Source organism: Bubalus kerabau, chromosome 13, assembly GCF_029407905.1.
Source record: "Bubalus kerabau isolate K-KA32 ecotype Philippines breed swamp buffalo chromosome 13, PCC_UOA_SB_1v2, whole genome shotgun sequence".
In the NCBI taxonomy this organism is placed as follows: domain Eukaryota; kingdom Metazoa; phylum Chordata; class Mammalia; order Artiodactyla; family Bovidae; genus Bubalus; species Bubalus kerabau.
The window spans coordinates 72,767,495-72,795,320 of NC_073636.1; the positions used below are offsets into that span (position 1 = coordinate 72,767,495).

The 27,826-nt window shown below is 54.1% G+C and overlaps 1 protein-coding gene across 1 annotated transcript; it reads left to right on the forward strand.

Annotated features, from left to right (window-relative positions):
• Positions 1 to 716: 716 nt before the first annotated feature.
• Positions 717 to 27,560, forward strand: MYBL2 (MYB proto-oncogene like 2; the record flags this gene model as incomplete). Its single annotated transcript, XM_055545066.1, has 14 exons — positions 717 to 859; positions 5,057 to 5,150; positions 9,053 to 9,124; positions 9,938 to 10,030; positions 10,172 to 10,392; positions 12,734 to 12,896; positions 16,955 to 17,242; positions 20,055 to 20,465; positions 20,879 to 21,018; positions 22,343 to 22,442; positions 23,773 to 23,886; positions 24,950 to 25,042; positions 26,305 to 26,454; positions 27,046 to 27,560. Coding segments are annotated over 14 exons (2,211 nt in total), but the record flags the coding sequence as incomplete, so codon positions are not given.
• Between the last annotated feature and the right edge of the window lie 266 nt (positions 27,561 to 27,826).

Sequence of the window (27,826 nt, forward strand, 5' to 3'; positions counted from 1 at the left end):
TAGAGTTGGACTGAAGAAAGCTGAGCACCGAAGAACTGATGCTTTTGAACTGAGGTGTTGGAGAAGACTCTTTGAGAGAGTCCCTTGGACTGCAAAGAGATCCAACCAGTCCATTCTAAAGATCAGCCCTGGGTGTTCTTTGGAAGGAACGATGCTAAAGCTGAAACTCCAGTACTTTGGCCACCTCATGCGAAGAGTTGACCCATTGGAAAAGACTCTGATGCTGGGAGGGATTGGGGGCAGGAGGAGAAGGGGACGACAGAGGATGAGATGGCTGGATGGCATCACCGACTCGATGGACGTGAGTCTGAGTGAACTCTGGGAGTTGGTGATGGACAGGGAGGCCTGGCGTGCTGCGATTCATGGGGTCGCGGAGAGTCGGACACGACTGAGTGACAGAATTGAAACTGAATTTAATGCAACCGATGAATTCTGGGCCTTGGGGATACTGCTGTGAACTGAGGGGCCCCTTGGACTTGAGCAAGCCAATAGTTCAAATCAGGACGTGTATAAGTCAGCAAGTAGATTGTGGGCTGTGGGCTCTTAAGGATCAACAGGAACTAGTTCCGGTGGGAGAGGTGGGATGTGTATCCGCCCCAGCAACGGCCAGGAGGCTGAAGAGTTTCCTCTCGCTAGGGGCGGGGTGGTGATCTGGCAGAGTGCTGTAAATCTGACTGCAGAATATTTTACCCTGAGGGAGAGGACAGAGATTTTAAATTCTGGAGAGGCAACAACAGGTTTGCTTTTTAGGAGGCTTTGGGCTGCCAGGAGTCCAGCTGAGGAGCTGGAGCCACTTGAGTTCGAGGCTGGAAAGGAAGAAGGGAGTGAGTTCCAAGTCTCAGCCCTGGCCTAGGTGTAGGTGAGGAGGCCGCTTTGGGGTGGGGTGGGGGGGTGGGGGTGTAGGGACATAGGAGCTGCTTGGACTAGCGCCGGGCTCTTTGCACAGGCAGTTTCACCCGGCCTCACTCTCCCACCCTTGCGGCTCATTCCCTTTTCTCAGTCTTCCCTCTTCCAGGCCTGCCCCAAGGCTCTTGGCGGGGCCATTCCTCAGTCACCGGGTGGCGGGGTCAAAGCCGCGCCCACGAGATCCCTGCCCTGGGAGCTTCGGTGCGGTGCCCTCGGGCCCTCAGGCCCCGCCCCGCGTAGCTCTCTGGCCCCGCCCCGAGCACGGCCCTCCCGTTGGCCCCGCCCCGCGTTGCTCGCTGGCCCCGCCCCCGCGCGCCAGCCCGCCCGCGCGCCTGGCCCGGGCGGCGCCGACGCGCTTGGCGGGAGATAGAAAAGTGTTTCTGCGAGCGCCGGCGGCGGCCGCAGTCCCCGTGAGCAGCGGCCGGACCTGCGGTCACGCTGACGCCTCGCCACGCGGCCCCGGGGCCCGGAGCGGCCAGAGCAGCTCGCACGCTGACCCCGGCCCGGCTCCCGCTCCGGGCTCGGCCGGCGGGCGGGCGAGCGCGGCGCGGCCCGGGCCGGGGGGATGTCGCGGCGGACGCGCGGGTGAGCGGAGCCGGCCGGCGGAGGGCCCTTCCCCCCTCCCCAGGCGCCATCCTCCTCAGCCCTGACCCCTGCCCCCACCGCCACCCTCGCCGAGGCCCTTCCGAGCCCGGCCGGGCGCGGTTGGGGTCGGCGGAAAACTCAGGTGTCCCGGGTCGCCCGACGCGGGGAGGCGCAGGGGGTGCGCGCGAAGCCGGGGGGCTCTCGGGGGCCCCTCACTTGGCACCCCCGGGCCTGCTGGGCCTCGGAGCTGGGGCGGGCGGGTCTCCTGGGACCCGGGCCAAGCCTTGTATGATGTCATTTTGTCTCCCGCCTAATTGCGGGGTGGGGGTGGGATGGTGGTGTCAGCTGGAAGGGCCTTTACCGGGGAGGGAGGCGACCCCTGGAGAAGAAAAATGATTTTCGAAGTCGCGGTGGGTGGGAGGCCAAAGCCTGGAAGACGCTTGTCTTTCGAGCCTTTGCGGGGTCTGATTTTGCCGGTGGGCATTTCTTAGCGTTCGGGGAAGCACGGAGCACTCCCGGCTCTCGCCCCTGACCTAGGAGGGCTGCTGGGGCCTGGAGGGACTTTTTGCCCCCCACCACCTGGGCTTGGGGCCTTAGGTCGGTCTCGCTCCGGAGACCTTCTTCCTGTTCTACATGCGGGGGTTGGGGCAGCTGGGGTTGAATGCTAGGGGAAGAGAGATTGATCTGTGGCAGCAACCCCTGGGGCGGAGGCAAGAACTGCAGTCTCCATTTTACTTATCCCCCCAGAGTTTGAGTGGCAGAGACAAGCCAGAAATCAGGTCTTGTGGGTTCCATGTCCCTATCTTACACCTGCTCCTTCAGTGTCTGAGTTTTAGGCTTTTCAACCAGTCTGGGAGTCACAGTACAGAACCACAAGGGGTTCTGACCTGTTCCCTCCTAGGATTCATGTATCCATCCCAGATAGCCTGAAATCCCACTTCAGGTGGTGGTTGCCTTCACAGGCTTCTCAGCAAGGAAACATCTGATCCCTGGGCAGTCATCAGGCACAGGGTGTGTCTTCCTCAGGCCATGGTTTCTTAGGGCAACTCCAGTTCCCAGGAGTTATTTTCTGGGCAGGTGCTGGTCAGGCCCTGAGTTTCTGGTTCAGGAAGTGTTCACTCCAGGCAACAAACCCAAAGCCCTGACAACCCCCAGGTCTTCTACCATCTGTGTCCTGGGGCTCAGTAGAGGAATCCCAGCTCCCAGGTGAGGGATGGGTTCTGCACCCTGGAACCGCACAGCATTCAGTGTGATTCTTGGCCACTTGCTGTAACTGTCTTCTGCACCAGTGCCCTACTTCCTGCTCAGCTTCTGACTCACCCCAACTGGAGCAGAGCCCAGCACATGGAAGGGCATAGAAAGGGTGTGTGAGACCTCCACGTGGTTGCCACTACTGACTTAGCCTCTGCTTTTCCTGCTGGGATTATCAGATGAGGACCTGCAGGTGCAGGTTAACCCCTGCGAGCTTCGTGTGTGCATGCTAGGTCGCTTCAGTTGTGTCTGACTCTTTGCAACCTTATGGGCTGTAGCCTGCCAGATTCCTCTGTCCATGAGATTTTCCAGGCAAGAATACTGGAGTGGGTTGCCATGCCCTCCAGAGGATGTGCCTGACCCAGGGATTGAACCTGTGTCTTTTATGTCTCCTGCATTGGCAGGTGGGTTCTTTATTGCTAGTGCCACCAGGGAGCTCAGTTTTCACATCTATTAAAAGGGAATAATGAGAATGCATGTGAAGTAGACAATCATTACCGTGATGGTGATATAAATGTATTAAACCTCACGGAATTGTCCCAGCTGTCTGAAGTGTCCCCATTAAATAGAGTATTGGCGCTCCAGAGGGTGTTCACACAGAAATCACTTTGTCCTTGAAGGAACATTTGCTGAGCTTCTGTTAGAAGCTTTATGTCAGAGAACCAAAGATAGTTTCTGTTAGAACAGAGGCCAGGATCAGTTGATGTTAAAGCCAGCTTCTTTCTGTTATTAGTATCTTGTAGCATTTTTTCCTCCTATTTTGAGATGGTGGAGTACTCCATGAATTGGGTTGGGAATGACGAGACAAGGTTGAATTCCAGCTCCCGTGACTGGTGTTGCTGGGTTTAGATAGCATCTGTCCCTTCCTTACCTCATTCTAAAAGTTGACTTATGTTAGCATTCTCTGATCAACTAAGAGGCAGCAGCTTTGCATGTTTATTAGTCATTCATTCCTATATCTGGCCATTTCCAGAGCAAACATTTCTTAAGGCATTTTGGTGCCATCCTCCAAAGGCAGATACAGAGGTGGAGGTGACCTCTGTCCCGGTTGTCAAGGAGATAGGCATTTGCAACCTAAGGGCCTATGTTATGAGACAGGAGGATTTCCAAGGTGCTGTAGGGAATGTGGGAGTGACTAGGGAGATGCTGAGAAGGGGAAAGGAGTGTGGCTGCAGAAGGAAGTCTTCTTCCTTCTTTTGATACCTGACCTGTGCTTGGAGACTCAGACTTTTCCTACGTAAAAATGCATGACTGAGGAATGTCCGTGACAGGTCCACCTGAGTTGGGAGGGTGCTCCAGTGAGTCCCTGACATCCCTGGGTGTGGATAGTGTGATCTTCATTTTTGTGAACATTAAACCATGTAAATAGGAAGATTTTGGAGTGACCTGGAAAATTACTTATTAGAAAATAAAAACATTGAGAATTCAAAGTTGCTTGTACTCTTGATTTTTTTGCTCCATAAATTAGGCCTGTGTGAAGGCAAGGATTGAGAAGGGGTATGCAAAAATGCACATAGTTACTGAGGTAATATATTTTCTTTTTTAATATATATTTATTTGGCTATGCTGGGTCTTGGTTGTGGCACGCGGAATCTCTAGGAACTCTCACTTGGAGTATGTGAGATCTAGTTCCCTGACCAGGGCTCCAACCAGACTCACTGCATTGGGAACATGGAGCCTTAGCCACTGGACCACCAAGGAAGTTCCTGAGATAATGTACTTTAAATGGTTTTCTCAGATAACCAATATTTCTTAAAATCCTGGTGCATAATGATTACATACATCTTTGGCTTTAATCCTTAAAATACCCATGCAAGTTAAAGTTTTGTTACTGAAAAGGAAACATGAAATGGGTATCTGGTGTTGAATATCCTAATATTCTTGGTGAAATCTTTTTTCTTGTAGCTTTTGAAGTCATAAGGGTGTTAGTGAAAAGACAAGAATAAAGAAAAAAATAGACCATAACTCTATTTCTTCTTTTAATATTTATTTTAATTTATTTCCTTGGCTGTGGTTGGTCTTAGTTGCCACATGTGGGATTTAGTTCCCTGACAAGGGATTGAACCTGGGCCCCCTGCATTGGGAGCTCAGAATCTTAGACACTGGACCACCAGGGAAATCCCCATAACCCCATTTCATCAAAAACTTTTTAGAAAGGGGGAGGGTGGAAGTACCTACATTTGTGCCTACAGTAGAAGCCCGCTTCCCTGAAACCTTTCCCTCGAGGTCACTGGCCTCTGTCCACACTGTCCATCCATCAGGTGGCAGCCCTTAGAGACGCATGTCCTTGACCTTTGGCTTTTTTCCCCTGCAGTGAGGAGCTGGATGAGCTGCACTACCAGGACACAGATTCAGACGTGCCAGAGCAGAGAGACAGCAAGTGCAAGGTCAAATGGACCCAGGAGGAGGTGAGTGACACTGAGGGCCAGTTGCGGGGGATGGAAGTAGCTGTGGGGGGATGGCAGCTGTGGGGCGGGGGGCAGACGGACCTGAACCTGGGGTGTGTCTGCCCCGACCAGTATGATGAAGGGGAGGCGCTGTTGAACAAGCCAGTGGGCCCTCTGTTTCTCTCTGATGCCTCTCAGAGCATTCCTGGGCCCTGTCAGTATTGAGGACTCTGGGAGGGGTGTGTCTCTGAGGAGCAGCAGTTGCTGCCTCTGGGAAGCTGGTGTATTCTGTATCCTGAACTTTAGTTGTGCTGCTTGTCCTGTAACTGCTGGGAGGTTTAGCCAAATCTGCCAACCCCTACTTTATTATCATTTAAAAAAATAATAATTGTATTGTGTCTGTAATACCGAGCTCTGAATTGATTTTCTTTTTATTCTTTAAGAGTGTTTATGGAGTGTGTGTGTGTGTGTGTGTGTGTGTGTATATATATATATATGTAGTCAAATGCACCTTTTAAAAGTGGACAGTTCCATCACTTCTAATAAGTGTGTGTTACTTACATAAGTGCCATCTTGATTATCCCTGGAAGTTCCCTTTGTGGTTCATCTTTCCCAGCTCCAGGCAGTGGCCCATCCAGTCAGTGTCTCTGTTTGATCTTTTTGCCTGCTCTCTACTGTAAATGAATTCATAGAGCTATACTCTTTTTCTTTCTGGCTTCTTTTGTTCCGCGTAATGTTACATGATTCAGTACTTTGTTCATTTTTTCTTGCTGAATAGTATTCCATTGTATGGCTAGACCATGGTATGCTTCACTTGTTGATGGGATTTTTGCTGTTTACAGAATTTGCCTATTGTAGCTAGAGCTGCTATGAACATTCTTGCCTAAGTATTTTTGAGGATTATGTTTCATTTCTCTAGGCGGGATACTTAGGGATGCTCATGGGGTAGGTATATGTTTAGTTTTATAGACTGTCAGGTCTTTTTGTAACTTGACTGTACCATGTCAAACGCCTGTTGGCCTTATCTTTTTATTCTACCTCTGTTTTCCTAGATGTGTTTAGTTGTGAGTCTCTCCCCCCCGACCCCCTCTTAACTTACTGTTTGAGTTGTGAAACACTCTTAAATCATAAAAGATGTTTCTTTACAGGAGTGCTAGGCCAGCCTTTTCTGTTCATCCCACTGTAGACCAGGGACTATATTCTGCTCTTGTTGTCTTAGGAGACCAGACAAGATGGGGTCCCTACCCCAGAGCATCTCTCTGCCTGGGATGGAGAAATAAGACCAGGCAAGTCCTGTGGACGTGCTGTGGCCATCGTGGTGCTGGCAGGACCGATGTTCTTTATGCCCACCATGGTGTCTCCTGTCTTACACTAAGCCTCCTGGACCTAAGAGGTGCCAGTCATTGTCTTAAATGCCTTTAGAAGTTGAGTTTACTGTTGTCTGAGAGGTTAAGGAACGTTTCATGGGTGAGGATTTGGAAATTCAGTGATCAGGGAAGTATGCAAAGTGGTGGGTGAGTCAGAACAGGAAAGGGGTTGTAGGTGGGAAAAGGCAAGTAGAAGGGCCCTGGTGTGCCTGGAGGGAAGGGTCCTTGAAGAGTTTTTGAAAAGGTTGATTTAGACGGAAAGATGGAACAGGGTCCAAGCAGGAAGGCCTTGAAGGTTGGGCTCAGAGACGGAGGCTTGCTCAGCTGGCAGGGAGGAGCCAGTGACGATTTTTAAAGCAGATGAATGATGTGACCATAGCCCGGCTTCAGGGAGCTGGTCTACTGGATGTGGGGTGGATAACAGATCTGGGGGCAGCCTGAGGCTGAGCAAGCAGGGAAAGGCGCTGTGTCGTTCAGATAGAAGATGGTTGTGGCGGGACGAGGGCAGTGCAGGTAGGAGTTGACAGGTGGAGGGGCCCATGGGGTCCAGGAGGAATTGGAGAGGGGGGAAATTGTCCACCCTGGTTGTCAGGGAGGATGGTGGTGCTGGAGATGGACCCAGGGGACATGGGCAGAAGGCAGGGGTTGGCCTGACCAGATGGGATGGGCAGCAAAGGAGGGCACGGTGTCCGGAGCTGACTGTGTGGACGTGGGCTGGCCCTGCAATAGGATTTCTGGGGACTTTGTCCAGCTGGTACTGGGTGGTGGCCAAGCTGCAGCTGAGGGTCTGGATGTCTGTGGTGGCATTTTTTTTTTCCCTGCCCAGGAGAGGGAGAGTGAAACAACACCTAATGTTAAACCATTGTAACTGTTTTTAAGTGTACGTTGAGTACATGAAGTATATTCTCACTGTGCAGCAGATCTTTGGAACTGTCATCTTGCAAAAAAAAAAAAGCTGAATCATGAAACACTAATTTTCCCCATCCCCTCCCCCCAGCCCTTGGCAACCACCTTGTTTGACTTTCTGCTTTTGGTTTCTTTTTTTGTTTGACCGCACTGGTCTTCGTTGTAGCACTTGGGATCATTTTTTAGGTGCCACGTGCAGGATCATTAGTGGCGGCATTTGGAATCTAGTTTCCTGATCAGGGATTGAACCCAGGCCCCCTGCATCGGAAGCACAAAGTCTTAGCCACTGGACCACCAGAGAAGTCCTGGTTTTTATTTTTGACTACTTTAGATTCTTCATATGAGTGGGCTTAGACTGTCTTTTGTCCTTTTGTGTCTGGCTTATTTTGCTTAGCATAATGTCCTCAAGGTTCATCCATGTTGTAGCTTGACACAGAATTTCCTTGTTTTGAGGCTGAATAATATTCCACTGTATGGATAATACTACATTTTATTTATATATATAAAGTTTTAAAAAATAAGTTTGGGGGATTCCCTGGCCATCTAGTGGTTAGGACCCCAAGCTTTCAATGTGAGGGCCTTGCTCGGTTCAATCCCTGATCGGGGAACTGAGAACCTACAAGTTGCAGGGGGTAAAAACGGTCAGTTTGCTGGAGGAATATTTTACACACAATCAGATACAACTGTTGACGTACAATCCAGTGAGTTTCAGTGGATGTGCTGCCGTGAAACTCACAGCGACCCCTCCCTGCAGGGCGTTTCCATCGCCCCAGGCGTCTCTTACTCCCTGCGGTTCATTTCTCCCACCCACCTACCAACCCTGACCACGGACACCACCAATGATCTTTTTGTCCCTATAGCTTAGTCTACCTTTTCTAGAAGTTCCTCTGCACAGAATTAAGCAATGTGTACTCTTCTTATGTCTGACTTCTTTCTCTCATCCTGATGATACTGTGATTTTAATGTTGTTGCGTGAATCAATAGTTTATATTCAGGAGAACGAGTTTATGTTCAGGAGAATGTTCTAACAAATACTGTTTTTCCCTTCCAAGTGCCCACGTTTCCCTGTCTCCAGGGCTGGGTCACTGTGGCCTGGATGCCTGAAATGGCCTCCTATCCTTCCTTCTGCCCTCCTGCAGCCGCCAAAGTGAAGTTCACAACAAGCACGTTGGACTGTGACCACCTGTCAGTGGTGATGCTTCAGTGCATCGGTGGCTTTGCATGATGCAGAGGCCCGAGTCAACCCTGCGTGTGGTCTGGTCCCTGCCACTCCCACCCCTAAATCCTCTTGCCTTCCTCTCTCCTGCTTCCTGCAGCCTAGCCTCACTAGAGTTCCTTGGAGCCTGTCCCCCTGTCCCTTGGATCCCCCATAGGCCTCACTGTCCATCTCTCCATCCCTGCAGTACAGAGTAGCCCTCCTTTTGTTTGCAGGAGCCTTTGGTTTGCGTGTGCTTCCCTCTAGACTTTAAGTCTCCAAAAGTTGAGCAGCTCTGATGCTGGCATACCTGGTGCGTAGTTAGATGATCACTTCATAACGTGAATGGATGAATGAGGCTGCTCCCTTTGTTGGAGGGAGGGTGGGTCTCGGTCCAGAGCAGCCACCTTCTGCACACGTGTGAGCTGAGCCCTCTGTCTTCCTGGCTTTGGCAGGACGAGCAGCTGAGGGCCCTGGTGAAGCAGTTTGGACAGCAAGACTGGAAGTTCCTGGCCAGCCACTTTCCCGTGAGTGCAGCCCCTCTGCCGCCCGCTCCCCCAGACAGGGGGCCTGGGAGAGACTTGGTATCAGGGAGAAGAAAGGCGAATTCCTTACCAAGCGCCCCCCCAGCTCTCCCAACAAAACAACCTTCCAGCCTCCTGAGGCCCTTTCTACCCAAACTGAAATCAGGGGCACCCTGATGTAAGCGTCCTCACGTGGCAGCCTCTGGGTGCCTGGGGGCCTTAGGCTCCTTGATCATGCGTCACATCAGTGGCATATTTGCATTTCTTCCTGCAAGTTATTGACGAGTTGCTGCTCGATTTCTCAACCATGAAACTGAACCTGAGAGGAAACGATACTTGAGCAGGCTTCATGGTGAGGCCCCCGCAGAGCTGACCGGAGCCACCCTGTCCAGCATCTAGAGCGTCTTGGTGATGCGGGTCCCCCTAGGGTCCCCCACCCCCAGCTCTGCAGGTGGCCGACAGGGAGGGGATGTGTCAGGAGCTGCTGTTGGCTTTCCTGGCTCATCGGGCAGCTCGGGGACCAGGAGTGAATGGCCGCATTCCTCACTCCCTGTCCTCTACAGGGTCTGAAACCTTCAGGGAAGTAGCCCCTCTCGGAAGCAAGCGAGAATCCCTGATGTAGCCCACAGGCTGGCACAGGGCGGTTGTGTGCAGTGGCTCCGCGCAGGGTTCTGAGTTTGCCTGCTTCCATCCAGGCCCACTTGTAGCAAAGGGAAGCACAGTGTCCTGGCCCGTGGGTGTGTAGTGTGTGGTGGTTCTGGGAACGAGGCAGGGCCGCAGGCAAGGAGTTCTCAAGGAAGCCTGTCCTCTTCCCAGAACCGCACTGACCAGCAGTGCCAGTACCGGTGGCTGAGGGTCTTGAATCCAGACCTCGTCAAAGGGCCATGGACCAAAGAGGAGGACCAGAAGGTAACGCCTGGGCCTGGGCCTGCCGCACCGTGGCATTCACGCACCCCGGGGGAGGGGTCAGGGGACATCCCACTGGTGGGTGCTAGGGTGGGAAACAGGGTGGGGAGGGTCCCGCTGGCCTCACGGCGTCTTGACCCCAAGGTCATCGAACTGGTCAAGAAGTACGGCACGAAGCAGTGGACGCTGATTGCCAAGCACCTGAAGGGCCGGCTGGGCAAGCAGTGCCGTGAGCGCTGGCACAACCACCTCAACCCCGAGGTCAAGAAGTCCTGCTGGACGGAGGAGGAGGACCGCATCATCTGCGAGGCCCACAAGGTGCTGGGCAACCGCTGGGCTGAGATTGCCAAGATGCTGCCGGGGAGGTGAGCCGCCCGCTGGGGCCAGGGCCGGTCAGGGCATCCCCTGGCCTTTGTGGGGATGTTCAAGGCCTAGTCCGATTTCTCTGGCGTTGTTCACTTTCCCCAGAAGAAGAATCCTTCAGATTCTTGCCTTCAGGCGGTACAGGGACCCGGCTACTGGGAGACTGGAGCGGGGTGGGACGGGCCTGGGGCCTCCTGTTTACTGCGCAGGTTCTCATCTGGTCCCACTTTTGGCTTTGTGCCCTGGCCATGGTTGCATGTGTGCTAAGTTGCTTAAGTCCTGTCCTGACTCTTTACGAGCCCATGGACTGTAGCCCACCATGTTTCTCTGTCCATGGAATTCTCTAGGCAAGAATACTGGAGTGGGCTGCCGTGCCCTCCTCCAGGGGATCTTCCCGACCCAGGGATCAAACCCATGTCTCTTGGATCTCCTGCATTGGCAGGCAAGTTCTTTACCACTGGCGACACCTGAGACCTGGGTTGCCTGGTCTTTTTTTTTTTTTTTTTATAAAAGAGAATAAGTCTCTTTCCTCCTGCCTGTGAGATCAGGGCCAGGATCTGGATGTCCAAAGCACTGCTCTGTTTTCACTCTGCTCTTCACTGGGCGTGGCTGCTCCAAGAACTGGGCCTCTTGGGGTTCTGCAGGGAGAACTGGAACAACTTGGGACTTGGGCTGCAATCTTGCCAGATCTTCCAGGGTCAACTCCAGTCTCCCGAGTTGTTTCCCACAATTGCTTTCCATCTTCTGGAAACCATAAAAATCTCTTATTCACCACTACCGTCTCCCCTGCTCTCTTGTCTGTATACTTTAGTGTGTGTGTGTGTGTGTGTGTGTTGACCACCCCGTATAGCATGCGAGATCATCGTTCCCTGACCAGGGATTAAACCCATGCCCCCTGCCTTAGGAGTGCTGCATCCTAATCACTGGCCCTGTCCATGTGCATTTTTACTTTGCTTTATTTTTAATCTTTTCTTTACGATGGCATTGTGGTGCCATGGTAAATGGCACAGAGGGAAAGGAGATAGAATACCAGATGGCCTGTTTTCCCTGGAGTCTGAAATCATCTGTTTCCAAACTCAGACCTAAGTGTGTTAATCCTTTTAGTGCTTCCTCTAACCCTTGGATTGGAGACTCTTCCCCGTGTGGCCAGCCTGACCTGGCCGATGCCACCAGCCTCACCTTGATCCGCAGTCACCCTCGCTCACCCGTCAGACTTTGCACTAAAAATGGCAACCCACTGCACTGTTCGTGCCTGGAGAATCCCAGGGACGGGGGAGCCAGGTGGGCTGCCGTCTATGGGGTCGCACAGAGTCGGACACGACTGAAGCGACTTAGCAGCAGCTCTCCTCCCACCCACAGACACGGACTCTGGATGCCCCCTGCCTTGTGCCCGCTGTGTAGCCAGCTCGCTCTCATCCTTTGGTTTTTGATGGGGAATGTTGTTTCCTCGGGGAAGGTTGGTCTGTCCTTCCTGACCATGGTGAGTCCCTGGCCACTTCCCGGTAGTGCCCAGACCCGCCTCTGAGACTGGTGGCTCAGTCAAGCTGTTATTCTGGTGGAAAAGCACTCAGTTCAGAGCCCCAAAGAAGGCACTGTCTGTGTCCATGCTTGTGCACTGCTGTGACCCGTGTGCACTGGGGCTGCTCACGCGACCCCGATGTGTGCTTCCACAGTCCGTGCTGCTCTGTGCCTTGTGCTGCTCTCCACTCCTGCTTCTCTGCTGCTCTGTCCTTCTCTACTGTGCACCCGCCGGCCTCTCTCTGTCCACACCTCTGTGCTCCTGTACCGCTGTGCTGCCCTCCCTGCTTCTACGTGTCACTACTCTGACTTAAGCGACTATACGTGTTTCCTCTTTAATCTTTAACAAGTGATGGAGGAGGAAGTGATCTGATTCTCCAGATTAAAAAGCCAAGGCTCAGAGTGGTCAGCAGGGGACCCTGTGTCCTCTTGCTCTGCCCTCTCTGGCCGTTTTCTATCTATGGGAGGTGATCAGGGCTCATGTTTGAGGACCGGAGCCAGCAGCCAGCAGCTTGCTTCCAGTTTCTACAGATGCCCAGTGAGCCGGGAAGGGACTGAGTGTTGCCAGAACACTTCAGTGTTAGGATTTTTATCCTGTCGACTGAATAAGATGTTTGCTTACTTCGAAAAGCTGAGTGGAAATACTCTGTAAATCATGCCAGGCTGCAGGCATGTCGGACTTCATCTTAGAGCTGAGAGCCCTTAGAGGTCCTCAGGTTGAACCCTCCTTGACAGAAGCCAGAGCTGAGCTTAGGGAGGCTAATTATGCACCCGGTTGGGCGTGGGCCACCGAGCTGGGGTCAGAGGTCCCGTTGGCCCCTGCAGGACGGACAATGCTGTGAAGAATCACTGGAACTCCACTATCAAGAGGAAGGTGGACACGGGAGGCTTCCTGAGTGAGTCCAGAGACAGCAAGCCCTCCATGTACTTGCTGCTGGAGCTGGAGGACAAGGACGGCCGCCAGAGTGCCCCCTCCTCGGAAGGCCCGGTGAGCGGTGGGGAGCAGAGCTTGGGAGGGCTTGGCCACTGCGCTTGGGGCGCTTGGGTGGCTTGGCTTGTTTTCACGTATATCCGATGCTATCCCATCAACACCTGCTCCTCCCTTTTTACCCGTTCCCTCTGCTGTTCTTTGATCCTGCAGGAGGGTCTGTGTGGCCACATGTCTTTCATGAGGGCCTTTCCCTGTGACACCTGTGTCCACGCTTGGCACTCACCTCCCCACAGATAGAGGATGCAGAGGCCAGCATCAGGGAGGGTCAGGCGGGGAGGTCTTCAGCCTCCTCCTCGTCATCAATGGCTTCCTTCCCACCTGTTACTCTCTCCAGCTTTTTCATGGTAAAAACATATGTGTACTATCGGATGTGTCAAGGGTGCAATCACAGGAAACCTCATCGTTTCCTGTGGAGGTCAGGACCGAAGCCACCGGTCATGTCGCCACCGCCACAGGCAGAATGCAGACTGTCCCCATCACCCCCAGGCCCTTGTGCCCCTTTCAGCCCAGAATCTCCCATCCTTAGTCCTGGCACCCTTCATCAGATTTTTTAATCTCTGTAATTTCCTAAAAAGTCATATAAATGAAATCATACGGTATCACTTTTATAATTGTTAACATCTCACATCCCTTGTGGCTCAGCTGGTAAAGAATCTGCCTGCAGTGCGGGAGACCTGGGTTGGATCCCTGGGTTGGGAAGATCCCCTGGAGAAAGGCTACCCACTTCGGTGTTCTGGCCTGGAGAATTCCATGGACTGTGTGATCTGTGGGGTCGCAAAGAGTTGGACACGACTAAGTGACTTTCACATCCTACACCCTAGGGCACACTTTTTTTAAAAATTAAAGTTTCAGTTCAGTTCAGTCGCTCAGTCGTGTCCAACTCTTTGCGACCCCATGGACTGCAGCACGCCAGGCCTCCCTGTCCATCACCAACTCCCAGAGTTTACTCAGGGTCATATCCATCGCGTCAGTGATGCCATCCAACCGTCTCATCCTCTGTTGCCCCCTTCTCCTCCTGCCTTGGTAGTTAATGTTGGCATATGCATTAAACAGTATATCCGTTCTCTCTAGAAGTTGGGATTTATAGGCTCAGCCTTGTGCCTTAGAGGCTTGTTTCTAACCCTACAATGATCATTGTATTATTTTTGAAGCACAGAAAAAATTTATAATTGCAAGCATTGACCAGTGAGGTAAATCCCATACACATAGAAAAAGGTGAGCATTTTCTGGCAGGCAGTCTAACAAAATGCATTCAAGTTTTTAAAGAATGTGTCTACCTACCTCAAGGAACTTCTTAAGAAAGAAGTGAGCAAACGAGCAGTGATTTTAGCTACAAGGACAGTCATTAAAGTTGTTTTTAACAACAAAAATTCAGATGTTAACCTTAGTTAAATAAATTACCAGCACAATAGAATCATTAAAATGACAGTGGGGAGGAATGGCTGAGGCTGGACCTGTGAGGTCCAGATCCAGGTCTAGGCACCCCCTTGGGCCAGTAGGGCCAGCCCCTCAGACACAAAACTTCAGGGGGTGTTTTGTGTAAGATTAGACCTTCAGTTCAGTTCAGTCGCTCAGTCCTGTCCAATTCTTTGCAACCCCATGGACTGCGGCACACCAGGCTTCCCTGTCCATCACCAGCTCCCGGAGCTTATTCAAACTCATGTCCGTTGAGTCAGTGATGCCATCCAACCATCTCATCCTCTGTCGTCCCCTTCTCCTTCCGTCTCAATCTTTCCCAACATCAGGGTCTTTTCAAATGAGTCAGTACTTCGCATCCCGTGGCCAAAGTATTGGAGTTTCGGCTTCAGCATTAGTCCTTCCATTGAATATTCAGGACTGATTTCCTTTAGGATGGACTGGTTGGATCTCCTTGGTGTCTTACAAATGGGCTTCCCTGATGGCTCGGTGGATAAAGAATCTACCTGCAATACAGGAGACATAGGAAATGTAGGTTTGATCCCTGGGTCAGGAAGTACCCCTGGAGGAGGAAATGGCAACCCACTCCAGTATTCTTGCCTGGGAAATCCCATGAACAAAGGAGCCTGGTGGACTCCAGCCCATGGGGTCACAGAATCGGACATAACTTAGCAACTAAACCACCAGTTTTACAAACATCTTTTCCCCCTTATATCTTCCCCTGTTGTCATGTGTGTACAGACCTTTGCCTCATTCTTGAGTCTGTCATGCCACCTGTCATATCTTGTGTTGATGAGCATCTTGTCACCATGTATGCTGCAGTGAACATCATTGTTCACATTCCTTGTACATGTGCCTTTTTATGTGTGTGGAATGCTTAGTCGAACAGTGTAGACGTTTGAAATTTTCATAAAGTGAAAAGTGAAAGTCACTCAACCGTGTCTGACTCTTTGCAACCCCATGGACTATACAGTCCGTGGACTTCTCCAGGCCAGAATACTGCGGTGGGTAGCCTCTCCCTTCTCCAGGGGATCTTCCCAACCCAGGGATTGAACTCAAGTCTCCTGCATTACAAGTGGATTCTTTACCAGCTGAGCCACAAGGGAAGCAAATTTTCATAAGGCATTGCCAAATTCCCACTCAAAGGGCAATGTCATTCTGCTGCAGCAGTAAGTGGGGCTGCCTGTTTTCCCACACTGGGTCACAGCTGGCTAAGATTTTACAGAATGTTTTTGCCAGTTTTATGAGCAATTGTGCAGTATCATTGCTTCACTTACATTTCTTTTACTAGTGAGGTTGACCATTTTCTCTTTTTTTAATTAATAATTTATTTTATTTATTCTATTTTAGCCACACTGTGCAGCCTGCAAGATCTTAGTTCCCCAACCAGGGATTGAACTTCTGCCCCTGCATTGGGAGTGCAGTCTTAGCCACTGGGAGCCTCATGTGTGCTGTGTTCAAGGCTCCTCGGGCTTTCAGGTCAACATGTCAAAGCTTGTTTCCATATTCTGCCAGGAGAGCTATTGCCACAAACGATCTTCCTTTATTTCTTTTTTCTTTTCCTGTCACAAAATTAGTATCCATTCCTTTTTCAAACCTTCGTTTTGAAATACTAAACATACAAAAAAGTTGCAAGAAGAGTGCTCTCCTGTACCCTTTACTGGGTTCATTAATTTTTAACATTGGTCAGATTGGCTTTATCTTTCTCTATGTGCATATATATTTTTTAACCTGAGCTATGTGAGAGTCGGTTCCATACATTGTGCCTTTTATCCCTTAATACCTGAGTTGTATTTCCTAAGAATAAGGACATTCACCAGTGTACGTTCAATACACACTTGGAATTTAACTACTTGGAATTTTAACTAATCTTCCATCCAGATTCCATTTTTTTCCTGCCCATGATCCAGTCAAGGATTAGACACTGTTTTGTTGTCCTGTCTCTTTCATCCACTTTAGCCTTTCATGATACTGATACTTTTGAAGTACAAGGTTAGGCTTTGTTGTTGTTGAGCTGCTAAGTTGTGTCTGAATCTACGACCCCCATGGACTGTAGCACTCCAGGCTTCCCTGCCCTTCACTATCCCAGAATTTGCTCAAGCTCATGTCTGTTGAGTCAGTGATGCCATCCAACCATCTCATCCTCTGCCGCCCTCTTCTCTTCTTGCTCTCAATCTTCCCCAGCATCAGTGAATTGTCTCTTCGCATCAGGTGGGCAAAGTATTGGAGCTTCAGCTTCTCTATCAGTCCTTCCAATGAAAATTCAGGGTTGCTTTCCTTTAGGATTGACTCGTATGATCTCCTTGCTGTCCAGAGGACTCCCAAGAGTCTTCTCTAACTCCACAGTTCAAAAGCATCAATTCTTCAGCACTCAGCTTTCTTTATGGTCCAACTCTCACATCCATACTTGACTGCTGGAAAAACTATAGTTTTTGACTAGACGGACCTTTGTCAGAAAAGTGATGTCTCTGCTTAGTTATGTTATAGACCGTCTTTCAATTTGGGTTCACTTGAGTTTCCTTATCAAGTGCTAAGGTTGATAGGCTTCCGAAAAGGTTCAGGTGGTGCATTTTTGCTGAAACATGACACAGTTTGTATCTCATAATGAGAAACCCAAACCGCATGCCCTGTGTCCCCAGGGAAGTGTCGTGACCAGCTGGCCCCCGGCATTCCCTGCCCTGAAGGAAGAGGAGAGCAGCGAGGAGGAGGTCACAGCGGCCGCCCCCGCCCAGGAGCAGGAGCCCGTCCCCTCAGAGCTGGATGGAGTGCGGACCCCAGAGCCCCTGGAGGACTTCCCCAAGCATGAAGACCAGGAAGGCTCCTCGCCAGAGACCAGCCTGCCCTACAAGTGGGTGGTGGAGGCTGCCAACCTCCTCATCCCGGCTGTAGAGTCCGGCCTCTCAGAAGCCCTGGACTTGATCGAGTCGGTAATGTTGGTCACGGGACTTCCGGTGGGCCCTGAGCACCCCTATCAGGGAGCACTTGTCCCCCTAGACAGACGTCCTTCTGTCTGCTTATCGTCTCGCTGACGTGGCTGAGCCAATGCTGAGCGCCTGGCCAGGACCTGGCAGCCCCAAGAGAGTGGCTGACATCCCTGTCTTCAGGGAGCTCCTGACTCACTCGTAAAGCCCAGGGTGGTAGGGCATGCTCCCCAGCGGAAGTGAGGGACAGAGTCCTCGGGGGATGGGGAGGGTGTGGAGTCCACAGCAGCACCGTAGAGCACTGGTGTTCATGGTAGCGCTGACGGTCGGGTTTCCGGGAAGGGTGGGGGTTTGGGGCTGCGGCAGTGAGTACGTCCTGGTTACTCAGGGAGAGCCGCCCCTGAGCCACACTGGCTGTGGGATGTGCCCCTTGGGGAGGGGTTCTGGTGGGGGCTGTGCTTCTTGGTGTGACTTCACAGCTCCGTCCGCCAGGCCTGAGGTGTGGAGTGGATTTCAGGAGGTGGTGGGCAAGAGGCTGGTGACTAAGGGGGCAGAGGGGTTCAGTGGGCAGTGCCCACACAAGCCTTCCCACTTAGGCTTCCTCTTATTAGCTGAGAATAATGATGCTGTTCATTGAACATCTGCTAAATGTCAGGCTATGGGCTTCACGTGTGGTCCACATGGTATCTTGGGAGGGGTGTCTTTTTCTGTGTTTTTGTAGATGAGGCTCAGAGAGATCAGATAGTGTACCCAAGGTACAGCGAGTAAGGTGCTGAGGCCTTAACCATCGTGCCCAGTGTCCTGCCCAGTGAGGGCTTAGACTGTGAAGTCGGTCTCAGGGGGCTGCCTGCTCAGACCTTCTGGCTCTGGGTTTCCCCTCTTGCCACAGTGGCAGGAACTCTGGTGTCTCCTCCACCAGAATGGATCTCAGAGTTAGCTGTGTGTGGCAGTCTGTTCAGCAGACCGCCCGGGGCCACCGAGGGCCAGCTGAGAGCTCTGCCCGCCCTTGCTGGAGCCTCACCAGCTTGCCTCGGGCCATCCTCAGACTCCTCTCAGGCACCTGCCACGTCCCGGTCCTGGGGCTCCTTCTGGGAGGCCGGTTTCTAACCCTGCGTGCCTGCCACGCGCCAGGCTCGCTACCTGCTGCCTGTCTGTGCTCTCGGTCCTTTAACAGCCTGTGAAAGGGGTTGAGTGGTGGACTCAACTCAAGCTCAGACAGGTTAGGAGACTTATCCAGAGTCACACAGCTGGTGAATGCCGAGCTTGGGCTGTCTCCACGATGACCTTCAGCGACTAATAGGGGTCAGAGTAGCTGCAGAAACACTGCCATCCGTCCCCCGGGCCAGTCCTCGGCTTGTGTGCTCGGGCCTGTTGGATGCCGTGAATTCCAGGGACCCCTGCAAGGTTGGCGTTCCATGCTGGGAGGTGGCCCTGGAGTCAGCACTTCCCTGAGCTGCCCTCCACCTTCAGGAATGAACTTGCCAGGCTCCTGCGAGCCCTAAGGACCAGAAATCACCACTGGGGTCCGTGTCCATTCAGGGCCAGATGCCCAGGGACCAAAGTGGAGACTTTTGTCTCCAGAAGCCCTAGGGCTAGGTTGTCATTAACTGGACAAAGGCAGAAAGGACCTAAGCATTCCTCTCAGAATTACTCTTAGGAACTTAGTGGCCTTACCCTCTCTGACTTTGCTGCCTTGGGTTGAGAGGGAGAGGGTAATACTCCCTCAGCAGGGTGGCTAGAGGGTGGGTACAGTTTAGCTGAAGCACCCAGTGAGGTGCCGTGATGTACAGGCTCATGGAGCCCAGGGCTGCCTCCTGTCTGGGAACGTGGCTGGCAGATGGAGACCCTTCATCCTGCTCATGGCCTTGGGCCCAGGTCTTCACTTCCAGGTGTCTGTCAAGAAACAGAAGGTTTATGTCCAAGATGTTCATAAAGAACATCTGTTTTTAATCTTTAAGAATTAAGAGGAAGAACCCAAATGTCCAACAGAAGGGGACTGAGTAACATATATTCAAATGATAGAACATTTTTCGGCTGTAAGAATTATTATAAAAGTTAATGTTTTTGCTATAACAACAACTAAAGTCTGCTGATAGTAAACATTAAACTTTGGTAATAGAATGAGGTGCCTGCATTGTTCCAGCTCTACAGAAATTTTAAATGGAAAAAGAAGCAAAATAGAAATTATTTGTATTCAAGTTAGGAACATTGAAAATACCAACTATTTAGGGACATGTGTTAATTGATAAAGAAATGCGTAAAGGTGATCAGTACTTAATTTCGGCAGTGGTTTCCTGCCTGCAGGCAGAGGTTTGCCAGATAGACCTGGAGCTTTAGTGGTAAGGTTTTATTTCTTAGGCTTCTTGATGGGCATATGAATTTTCTTTGTATTTTTCTTGGTGCTTTTTGTGTATCTTAAAAATGCTTAGCACATTTTTTTTTTTTTTTTTTTTAATAACAGCAAGCAGCCGTGTGCATGATAGGATTTCAGTTATGTTTACAAATACAGATATGCAGACATAGAAGAATCTTTGAGGAAAGGCAAGGAAGAGTTACGGGTGATTGTTCCTGGGCTGTGGAATCGGGTTTTTTTTGTTATTGGTTGTGCCGCATGGCATGTGGGATCTTGGTTCCCTGACCAGGGATCGAACCTGTGGCCCCTGCAGTGGAAGCGTGGAGTTTTAACCATGGGGCCGCCAGGGGGTCCCTGTGGGATCATCCTTGATGCTCTGATATTTTCCAGTAGCACATGAGCCCTGTGGTTTATCGACCGCTGGGAAAGCCAGTTACTCCTAACCCCGCCCCCGTCTCCGGGCAGGACCCTGACGCGTGGTGTGACCTGAGTAAGTTTGACCTCCCCGAGGAGCCGTCAGCCGAGGGCAGCCTCGTGGGCAGCCCGGGGCAGCCCCAAGCCTGGCAGCAGCAGCCCGCGCCGCCCCGGCCGGCTGCTGCTGCCGCGCCCAGCGTGACCGAGTACCGCCTCGACGGCCACACCATCTCCGACCTGAGCCGCAGCAGCCGGGGCGAGCTGATCCCCATCTCCCCCAGCACTGACGTGGGGGGCTCGGGCATGGGCACACCGCCCTCTGTGCTCAAGCGGCAGAGGAAGCGGCGTGTCGCCCTGTCCCCCGTCACGGAGAACAGCGCCAGCCTGTCCTTCCTGGACTCCTGCAACAGCCTCACCCCGAAGAGCACACCCGTCAAGACCCTGCCCTTCTCTCCCTCCCAGGTGCGTGCACCCCACCCCCGACTGCTCACTGGGAGTGGGTGACGGCCCCCCACGGCCCGGTACAGGCCATCCTCTGGGTGTCTGCTGTGTGCAAGGCCGTGTGCCCAGTGCTGGGGACATGGGACCCCAAACCAGGTCTGGCCCTGCCCTCGTGAAGCGTAGGAAGACCATTTCAGAGCTACTTTTTTTTTTCCTTTCTGAAAAGAAGCTGCCCTCAGACAGCCAGCTTGCTTTGCCTTAAGTTCACGGCCAGCAGCACATGGGGGTGGGAGATGGACCTCCCGTCGGGCTGGTAAAGGGAGCATTGGGCGACACCAAGCCAAGGGTCCACATGGACCTGCATATCTGTCCTGGCCTTTGCTCTCCGGCCCTGAACTCATCGCCTCGTCTGGTTTCCTTTGTCTTCCTGGCAGTTTTTGAACTTCTGGAATAAGCAGGACACACTGGAACTGGAGAGCCCTTCGCTGACATCCACCCCTGTGTGCAGCCAGAAGGTGGTGGTCACCACGCCGCTGCACCGGGACAAGACGCCCCTGCACCAGAAGCACGCTGCGTGAGTGCCAGGCCTGCCCCTCCACCCCCAGCAGAGACCGGCTCTCTGGGCGAGGGACGCCTTGGGAAAACACCTGGGACTCTTGTTTCATGAAGGCAGCCTCCTCCTGGTCATCACACCTCCTTCATCAGTGTAGTCTGGGGCTTCATTTTTGTTCTTTTTTTTTTTTCTTATTTTGTTCTTTTGGCCACGTGGCTTGTGGGAACATAGTCCCCAACCAGGGATTGAACCTATGCCCTCCGCAAAGTGCAGAGTCCTAACCACTGGACCACCAGGGAATTGCTCTTTTTTATTTTTTTTATTTGATGGTTTTCTAAATTCAGAGATTAGAAATGTGGAGAGTCCGCCTTGCCATGAAAAATGTAATGTTTGCATCATTTCTGTAAGTTCCGAGTGCAGATCCACTGCTTGAGCAGCTCTGCGGGAAGGACACAAGGCCCCCCAGTTCTCTCCATTTTCTGGTGCTCAGGAGGGACGGCTGTGTTCCACCTTCAGGCCTGTACAGGTGGCTTCCCTGCTTCTGTGGAGGTGCTTCTGTGGAGGTGCTTTCACAATAAGTTTTCTTCCTTGTATCATCATGACCCTTGAATTCCAGGTAGAGTTGCTTAACTGGTCTTCGGCTCGTTACGTTTGCTGGGTGGGGGAGAAGCATTGCTATTTATATTTCAGGAGTCAAGCTGTAATTCAGGGATCTGCTCAGGAATTTTAGTTCTCATAATGATAGGTAATTTCAGATAAGCTATATGGATCCCTTGGTCAGAAATCAGTCTTTCAACAATTGATCTAAAATTTAACATAGATAGGTTTCATGAGAAATGATTCTCCTGTCAAGTCAAAGTCTTGGTCTTCAAATCTAAGCTCTTAAACAGACAGCTGGCACCGCAAATGGAGTAGCTGCTTCTCCGGAGAGACCGGGAGGGGTGTGGTCTTCCTGGCCCGTGGTCTTCCTGGCCCCTCATCTTCCTCGCCTGCCTCTTCTCCCGCTGGGATTGCAGTCTGGCCACAGGCCGCCTTGTTTTATGGAAAATCCTTGTGACGGCATCTTCAGCCATTCTTCCACCCATTCGGGTCTCTTGGACTCCCTCAGGCTCTTCCTGTTCTTTGCTGTTTTTGAGGACAGCCCTTCCTTTCTGCCCCCGGAACTCCCCTTGCAGATGGGGAGGTGGGTGGGTGGGCGGGCGGGCAGATGGGATGGGAAGAGACCACGTCTGGGGGCTGCCTTTCTGCCGCTGAGGCCAAAGGTCAGTTGGGGGTGTGGGAGTCGGGCAGCCCACGGCAGAGCCCCCCAGTGCCATCGCCCAGCCTCCTTATCCATGCCTGGCAGGTTTGTAACCCCAGATCAGAAGTACTCCATGGACAACACTCCCCACACGCCGACCCCGTTCAAGAACGCCCTCGAGAAGTACGGACCACTAAAGCCCCTGGTAGGTGGTGTGGCCGGGCCAGTCCTCCAGCCGTTTATGATCACTCGCCCTGTCCTTCTGAGATCCCATTTAGTGTCTCCCGACTTCCCTGAGAAGTTGCGATTCTCTAGTTTGATAAACAGGGCCCCCTGTTACAATGAGTTACCAGCTTGCCAGATGTCTCCAGAGCAACCGCCATGCGGGCGGTCCTGGCTGGTGCTGGAGCCACGGCGGCGTCCTGGTGGAACTGGGGGTGGTGGAGGCCGACGTCCAAAGTGACCGAATACTCAGCTCGTGGCTGTACCAGGCAGAACGCGGGCAGGCGTTGGGATGGAGAAGCACTTACGGGGGTGCTGCATTCTGGTTGAGGAAAGTGGCGAATTGCTCATCAAACCTAAGCCTGTTGACCAGCTGCCCGTCGGTGGGCTGGAGGCAGCTGGGCAGTGTGGAGACATCTCCTGGGTTGCTTTCCCCACAGTGTGAGGACGGCCCTTTTCCCCCAACTCCTAGTTTCTGAAAAGGTCCTGCTTTACCCCAGGGCAAAAGAGACGGCTGGCACCCCGGGTTTTCTGAAGCAGGCTGTTTCTAAGAACCCAGCCGCAGGTGGGAGAAAGGCAGGTCGTGGAGAAGAATCCCTGCAGCGAGCTCCCCTCCCGGCTCACCACGTGGGGCACAGGTGGGGGGCCGTGGTCTCCCCATCCTCGCTTGGAGCTGGCGGAGTTGCCCTGGGCCAGGCACAGTCAGCCTGGCCCTTTCCTGACTTGGACTCAGCTCCCAGATACTGAAACGTCTGTGTGTTCTCGGGACATCCAAGAGGGCAAGTCCGACCTTGGCAGCGACAGTTCAAGTACACGGGGGCTTTTAGAGTGACTTCTCCGGGTTCAGTGTGCCCTACACCTCCTGGCCTCTGCCACCTGAGCGCCCAGGCCCAAGAAAGGGACGTGGAACCAACACCTCTGTTAGCGTGGGGCCGAGGCGTGGAGGAGTTTGGGCTCTGAGTGCGTCCAGGTTCTAAGCTCACAGCTGTGTGGCCCTGGGCTGGGCTCTCGTGCTCTCAGCCTCCGTTTGTACCCAGCGGAGGATGCCAGCTGGTTCCTCGGGCTGGGTGAGGGTGGCTGTGATGAAGTGGAGTGCTCCCAGCCCTCGGGGAGCTGAGGCTAGTGTCCCAGGCAGGATGGTTAATGGCCATGGACACCATGTGTGAGGCCAGCGTCCCGGCTCCAGGCCGTCTCCAGCATCACCCAGGGCAGCAGAGGTGCGGCCGAGTCTGCCCCGCTGCCCCCATGAGCAGGCTCGGCGCGAGTCCTCTGGCCTGGGCGCGGAGCCTCACCCTAGCCATCCCCACCCGCAGCCCCAGACCCCCCACCTGGAGGAGGACTTGAAGGAGGTGCTGCGCTCCGAGGCCGGCATCGAGCTCATCATTGAGGATGAAGTGAGGCCCGAGAAGCAGAAGAGGAAGGCCGGGGTGAGCAGCTGGGGAACGCACCGGGAGTGGCAGGGCTGGGGAACAGGCACTAGGGGCAGGGGGGTGGGGGCGGCCGGGGAACAGGCAGCGGGGCAGGGGGGCGGGGGCGGCTGGGGAACAGGCAGCGGGGTGGGGGGCGGCCGGGGAACAGGCAGCGGGGCGGGGGGCAGCCGGGGAACAGGCACCAGGGGGCAGCAGGGCAGGGGCGGCCGTCCATTCCTGTAGCCTGGGGGTCCACGAAACCGGCCGGCGCAGCTGCCTGCCACCCTTCCCTCTCCCCTTGAACTGGTGCCTCAGTTATTCCGCGTTGTTTGGACCCTCCTGAAGTGGGCTCTGGGCCAGGCGGGGTGTGTAGAGTGGTGATTAAGACCCAGAGGGGGTCACTCCTGGAGTTCAGTGGGCAGAAATGGCAGACACCCCCAGTGACTCAGTACAGGCAGCATTTGGGGACAGAAAAGGCCCAAAGAGGATTTCACTATCCGGATGTTGGTGCAGCATGAGGAGGTGGGGCCAGCCGGTTCAGGTGAGGTGGGGAGCGCGTGGGGACACTGCTCCGGACGCCCGGGTGCGGAGGCCGGGCTGCGCTGGACAGGCCTGTCCCGCCCCCAGCCCCTGTGGTTTCCTGACCGCAGGCGGCTCAGTGTCCCCTGTTTTGAAGCCCCTTTCTTCCCAGGGGCTCTCCTCTAGGGAGAAGGGAAGGCAGGAGTGGGCCGGAGTGGGCCAGAGTGGTGGTGGGTGGGGAAGGTGGGCGGCAAGGCTGGGAGGGGACCCTCCACCTGGGCCCCCGGGTATGTTGGCAAAGTGTGACTGGGGCCCTCCCTGGCCTCTCTGTGTCTGAGGGTGGTTCCCAGCAGGGGTATCACCTGTTGGGGGCACAGGGGAGTCTAGGACGGGGCCAGTGTCCTGGGCCCCCACGGCTCCCCCAGAAGATCTCCTGCCGGGCCTGCTCAAGGGCTCCCTGCACCAGGGCCTGGTTCTGGACCAGGGCAGCCGAGGCCAGGGTCATCAGGCACTGGGGGTGACAGGAATTCAGGTGTGTGCCCTAACCACCACCTCCCCCCAGATGCGGCGAAGCCCCATTAAGAAAGTCCGCAAGTCCCTGGCTCTCGACATTGTGGATGAGGACGTGAAGCTGATGATGTCCACGCTGCCCAAGGTTGGTCGGGTCTGGGAGAGAAGCCGTCCTGTGAGGCCAGCCCCTACACCCCACCCAGCTGCAGGAGGCTGAGAGTATGGAGTCTCCCTGGGGGGGCCTGTGCCTCTGGAGCCCTTCAACCTGGAGAGCCCTGGGGGTGGAGTCGGCAGGGCTTCCCTGTGCCGGGCTCAGCGGGGAGGAAGGGGGCAGGTGGCACTGGGCATTCCCCACTGGTTGATCCAGGCGGCCCTGCTCTGGTCCTTCACAGAAGGTTCGGTTGGCAAGAGTTGATTGCTAGAACTTGTTGGGCATGTGTGTTTTCTGAGTCCCCAGCACCTTCCCTTGTATTGAACTGTAGGGAAGACCCCTGAGACGATCAGTGAGGTGCCTTGGGGCCCTGCCAGGTGATCGGGGCACCTCTACCCTGGCATGGATGCTGCCCTATTCCCAGGCCAACCTCCAGAGGGGGCTGCTGCTTCCACAGAGCCTGGGCCCCAGAAACCATGCCAGGCAGTCGATCCCTTGCAGCAGGCAGTGAGGTGAGCTTGTTTTTCGCTGGTGGCCGGTAGCAGACAGTGAGGGCTGTGGCCAGGCCCACGAGACAGATAATTGCCTGACAGCTCCTACAGGACCACCTGCCACTCTCAAGTCCTGGCAGAGAAAGCTCCGTCTAATGAGGCGTCCACGCCAGGCTGGGAACTTGGTGCCCTCCAGACAGACCCTTGGGCGAGTGAAATAACGAGCAGAAAGAAAAAAAGTCAGGTCAAGTGGTTAAATGCAGAGGAGGTGGAGCGGAGGGCCTGGTCTCTGGCATCTCGAGCTGCCTGTGCCTCAGGTTCTTGCCTGTAACAAGGACGCTGAGCCCAGCAGGCTGTTTCGAGAGTAAAGGCCTGTCTGGGAGGCTGTCCAGGCCTGGGGCTGCCTTGACTAGGTCCCCCGTGAGTGCTGGTTGACTCAGGCACCTGTGTCCCCATGGGTGGTTCTGGTCCCTGGAGAAGCCGGAACACCTTCATCTCCACCTGAGATGGGGAGGAACCAGCTTCAGGTAAAAGGAACCCGCGTTCCTGGGTGTTCATCAGGTGCCAGGCTCTGAAACAGGCACTTGCTAGCTGTTTTCCTACTTCATCTTTAAACGAAGCGGAAGCTGAGGCTCAGAGAAGTATCACCTCCTGCCCAGATCTCCCGGAGGTGGTGGCTCTGGGATGTGCCTGCTCTTCTATGTTCTCCCTCCCACAGAAAGCCTGTGGCAAAACGCTGAGCCTCTGACTTGGTTTTGCTTTCAGCCAACCAGCATCCTCGCAGCGGGCTCCTCGGGCCTCACCCCATCGGGCAGCAGAGAGGACAGCAGCCTGCTGAACGAGGGCTTCCTGCAGGCTAAGCCCGAGAAGCCGGCGGCCCCGAAGCCCCGGGGCCACTTTGCCACCCCTGCCCCCGTGAGTGCTGCCCCTCGGGGCCTCGCTCCGCACCCTCCACACCCCAGGGCCTTGCACCGGCTTCTGCCTGATGCCCTCCAGTGGCTCTGCTGACTGATGAACATGGGCTTCACGTCTCTGTCCAGATGCCGCTCCCGCGGGGGACCTGGGTACCAGGGATCCCGCTCCGCAAAGCCGCTCCTTCACGATGTGGTCTCACTCGTAATTAAGACAGATCTCCGTGACTTTGTCCTTGAAGGCAGGGATCCCCTGCCTGTTTCCCCAGCCATCTGCAGGTGTCAGCCCCTCTCTGCTGCTCTCCAGCCTGCAGAGTTATAGCTTTTTTCCTCCTGCAGGTGCTGTCCACATGGTGGGCACAGGGGAGGGTGGGGGCTCATGTTCTGGTCCAGCCTCCTTGCTCTATCCCTGAGGATGCCTAGAGATGGCACTAACTCCCCAGGTCCACCAGGAAGGTGCAGTGAGCACAGATTGTGACTTCTACAGGGAGGGAGCATGATAGAAAACGTCCCCACCCCTCCCCAGCTAGGGTCTCCAGGCTTCCCTAGGAGCCCTGGCTACTGCCTTGATGGTAACCCCCTTTCCTCCTCCCAGATGACCAGCGCCTGGAAGACGGTGGCCTGCGGGGGCACCAGGGACCAGCTCTTCATGCAGGAGAAAGCCCGGCAGCTCCTGGGTCGCCTGAAGCCCAGCCACACGTCTCGGACCCTCATCTTGTCTTAGGGGCTTGGCAGTCACGAGCCCGTTCTCATGTTTACAGGGGGCTGGCGGCCGATTCTGGGCTGTGAGTGAGAATCACACTCAGACCGCCTGCAGGGAGCCTGCTGCCACCAGCCCCTCCCAGACTGCTCAGGGGGGACAGGCAGGCCCACCTGCTGTCCTGTCTCCGAGCCCGGCTGCAGCTGCGGGCAGTTCCTGGTGCTAACAGAACAAAGTCCCACCTCTGAGCGGGCCTGGCCCTCCCTGAGTGCCACAGTCCTGAGCCCTGGTCAGGCCTGGCTTCATCTCAGATCTCTGTTTAGGACAGGGGACCTACCTTGCCAGCGTGCTCCTTCCTTCAACTTGTTGATGCATTTTCTTGAAAGAATAAAAGTTGTCTTTCTCCTGGGCTCTGGTCTGCACCTTCCTCCTGGATCCCGCTTGTGGTTCCCTGGTGACTGTCCTTAGGGCCCTGAGGGATGGGGGGACCTGACCCCCATCCTCAGAGTGCTACCTTGTCTGCACAGCCCAGGCCTGGTGCTCTGGACCCTGTTGCCCCCGGGAAGCCAGGGTGCCAAGAGGCAGTTTTCTCTGCATCCAAGCGTCTGAAGGCTCCGAGGTCTCTTGGCTGTTGGGTGGGGTTGGGGGAAGGTGGGACAGTGGTGGGCCTCTGCTG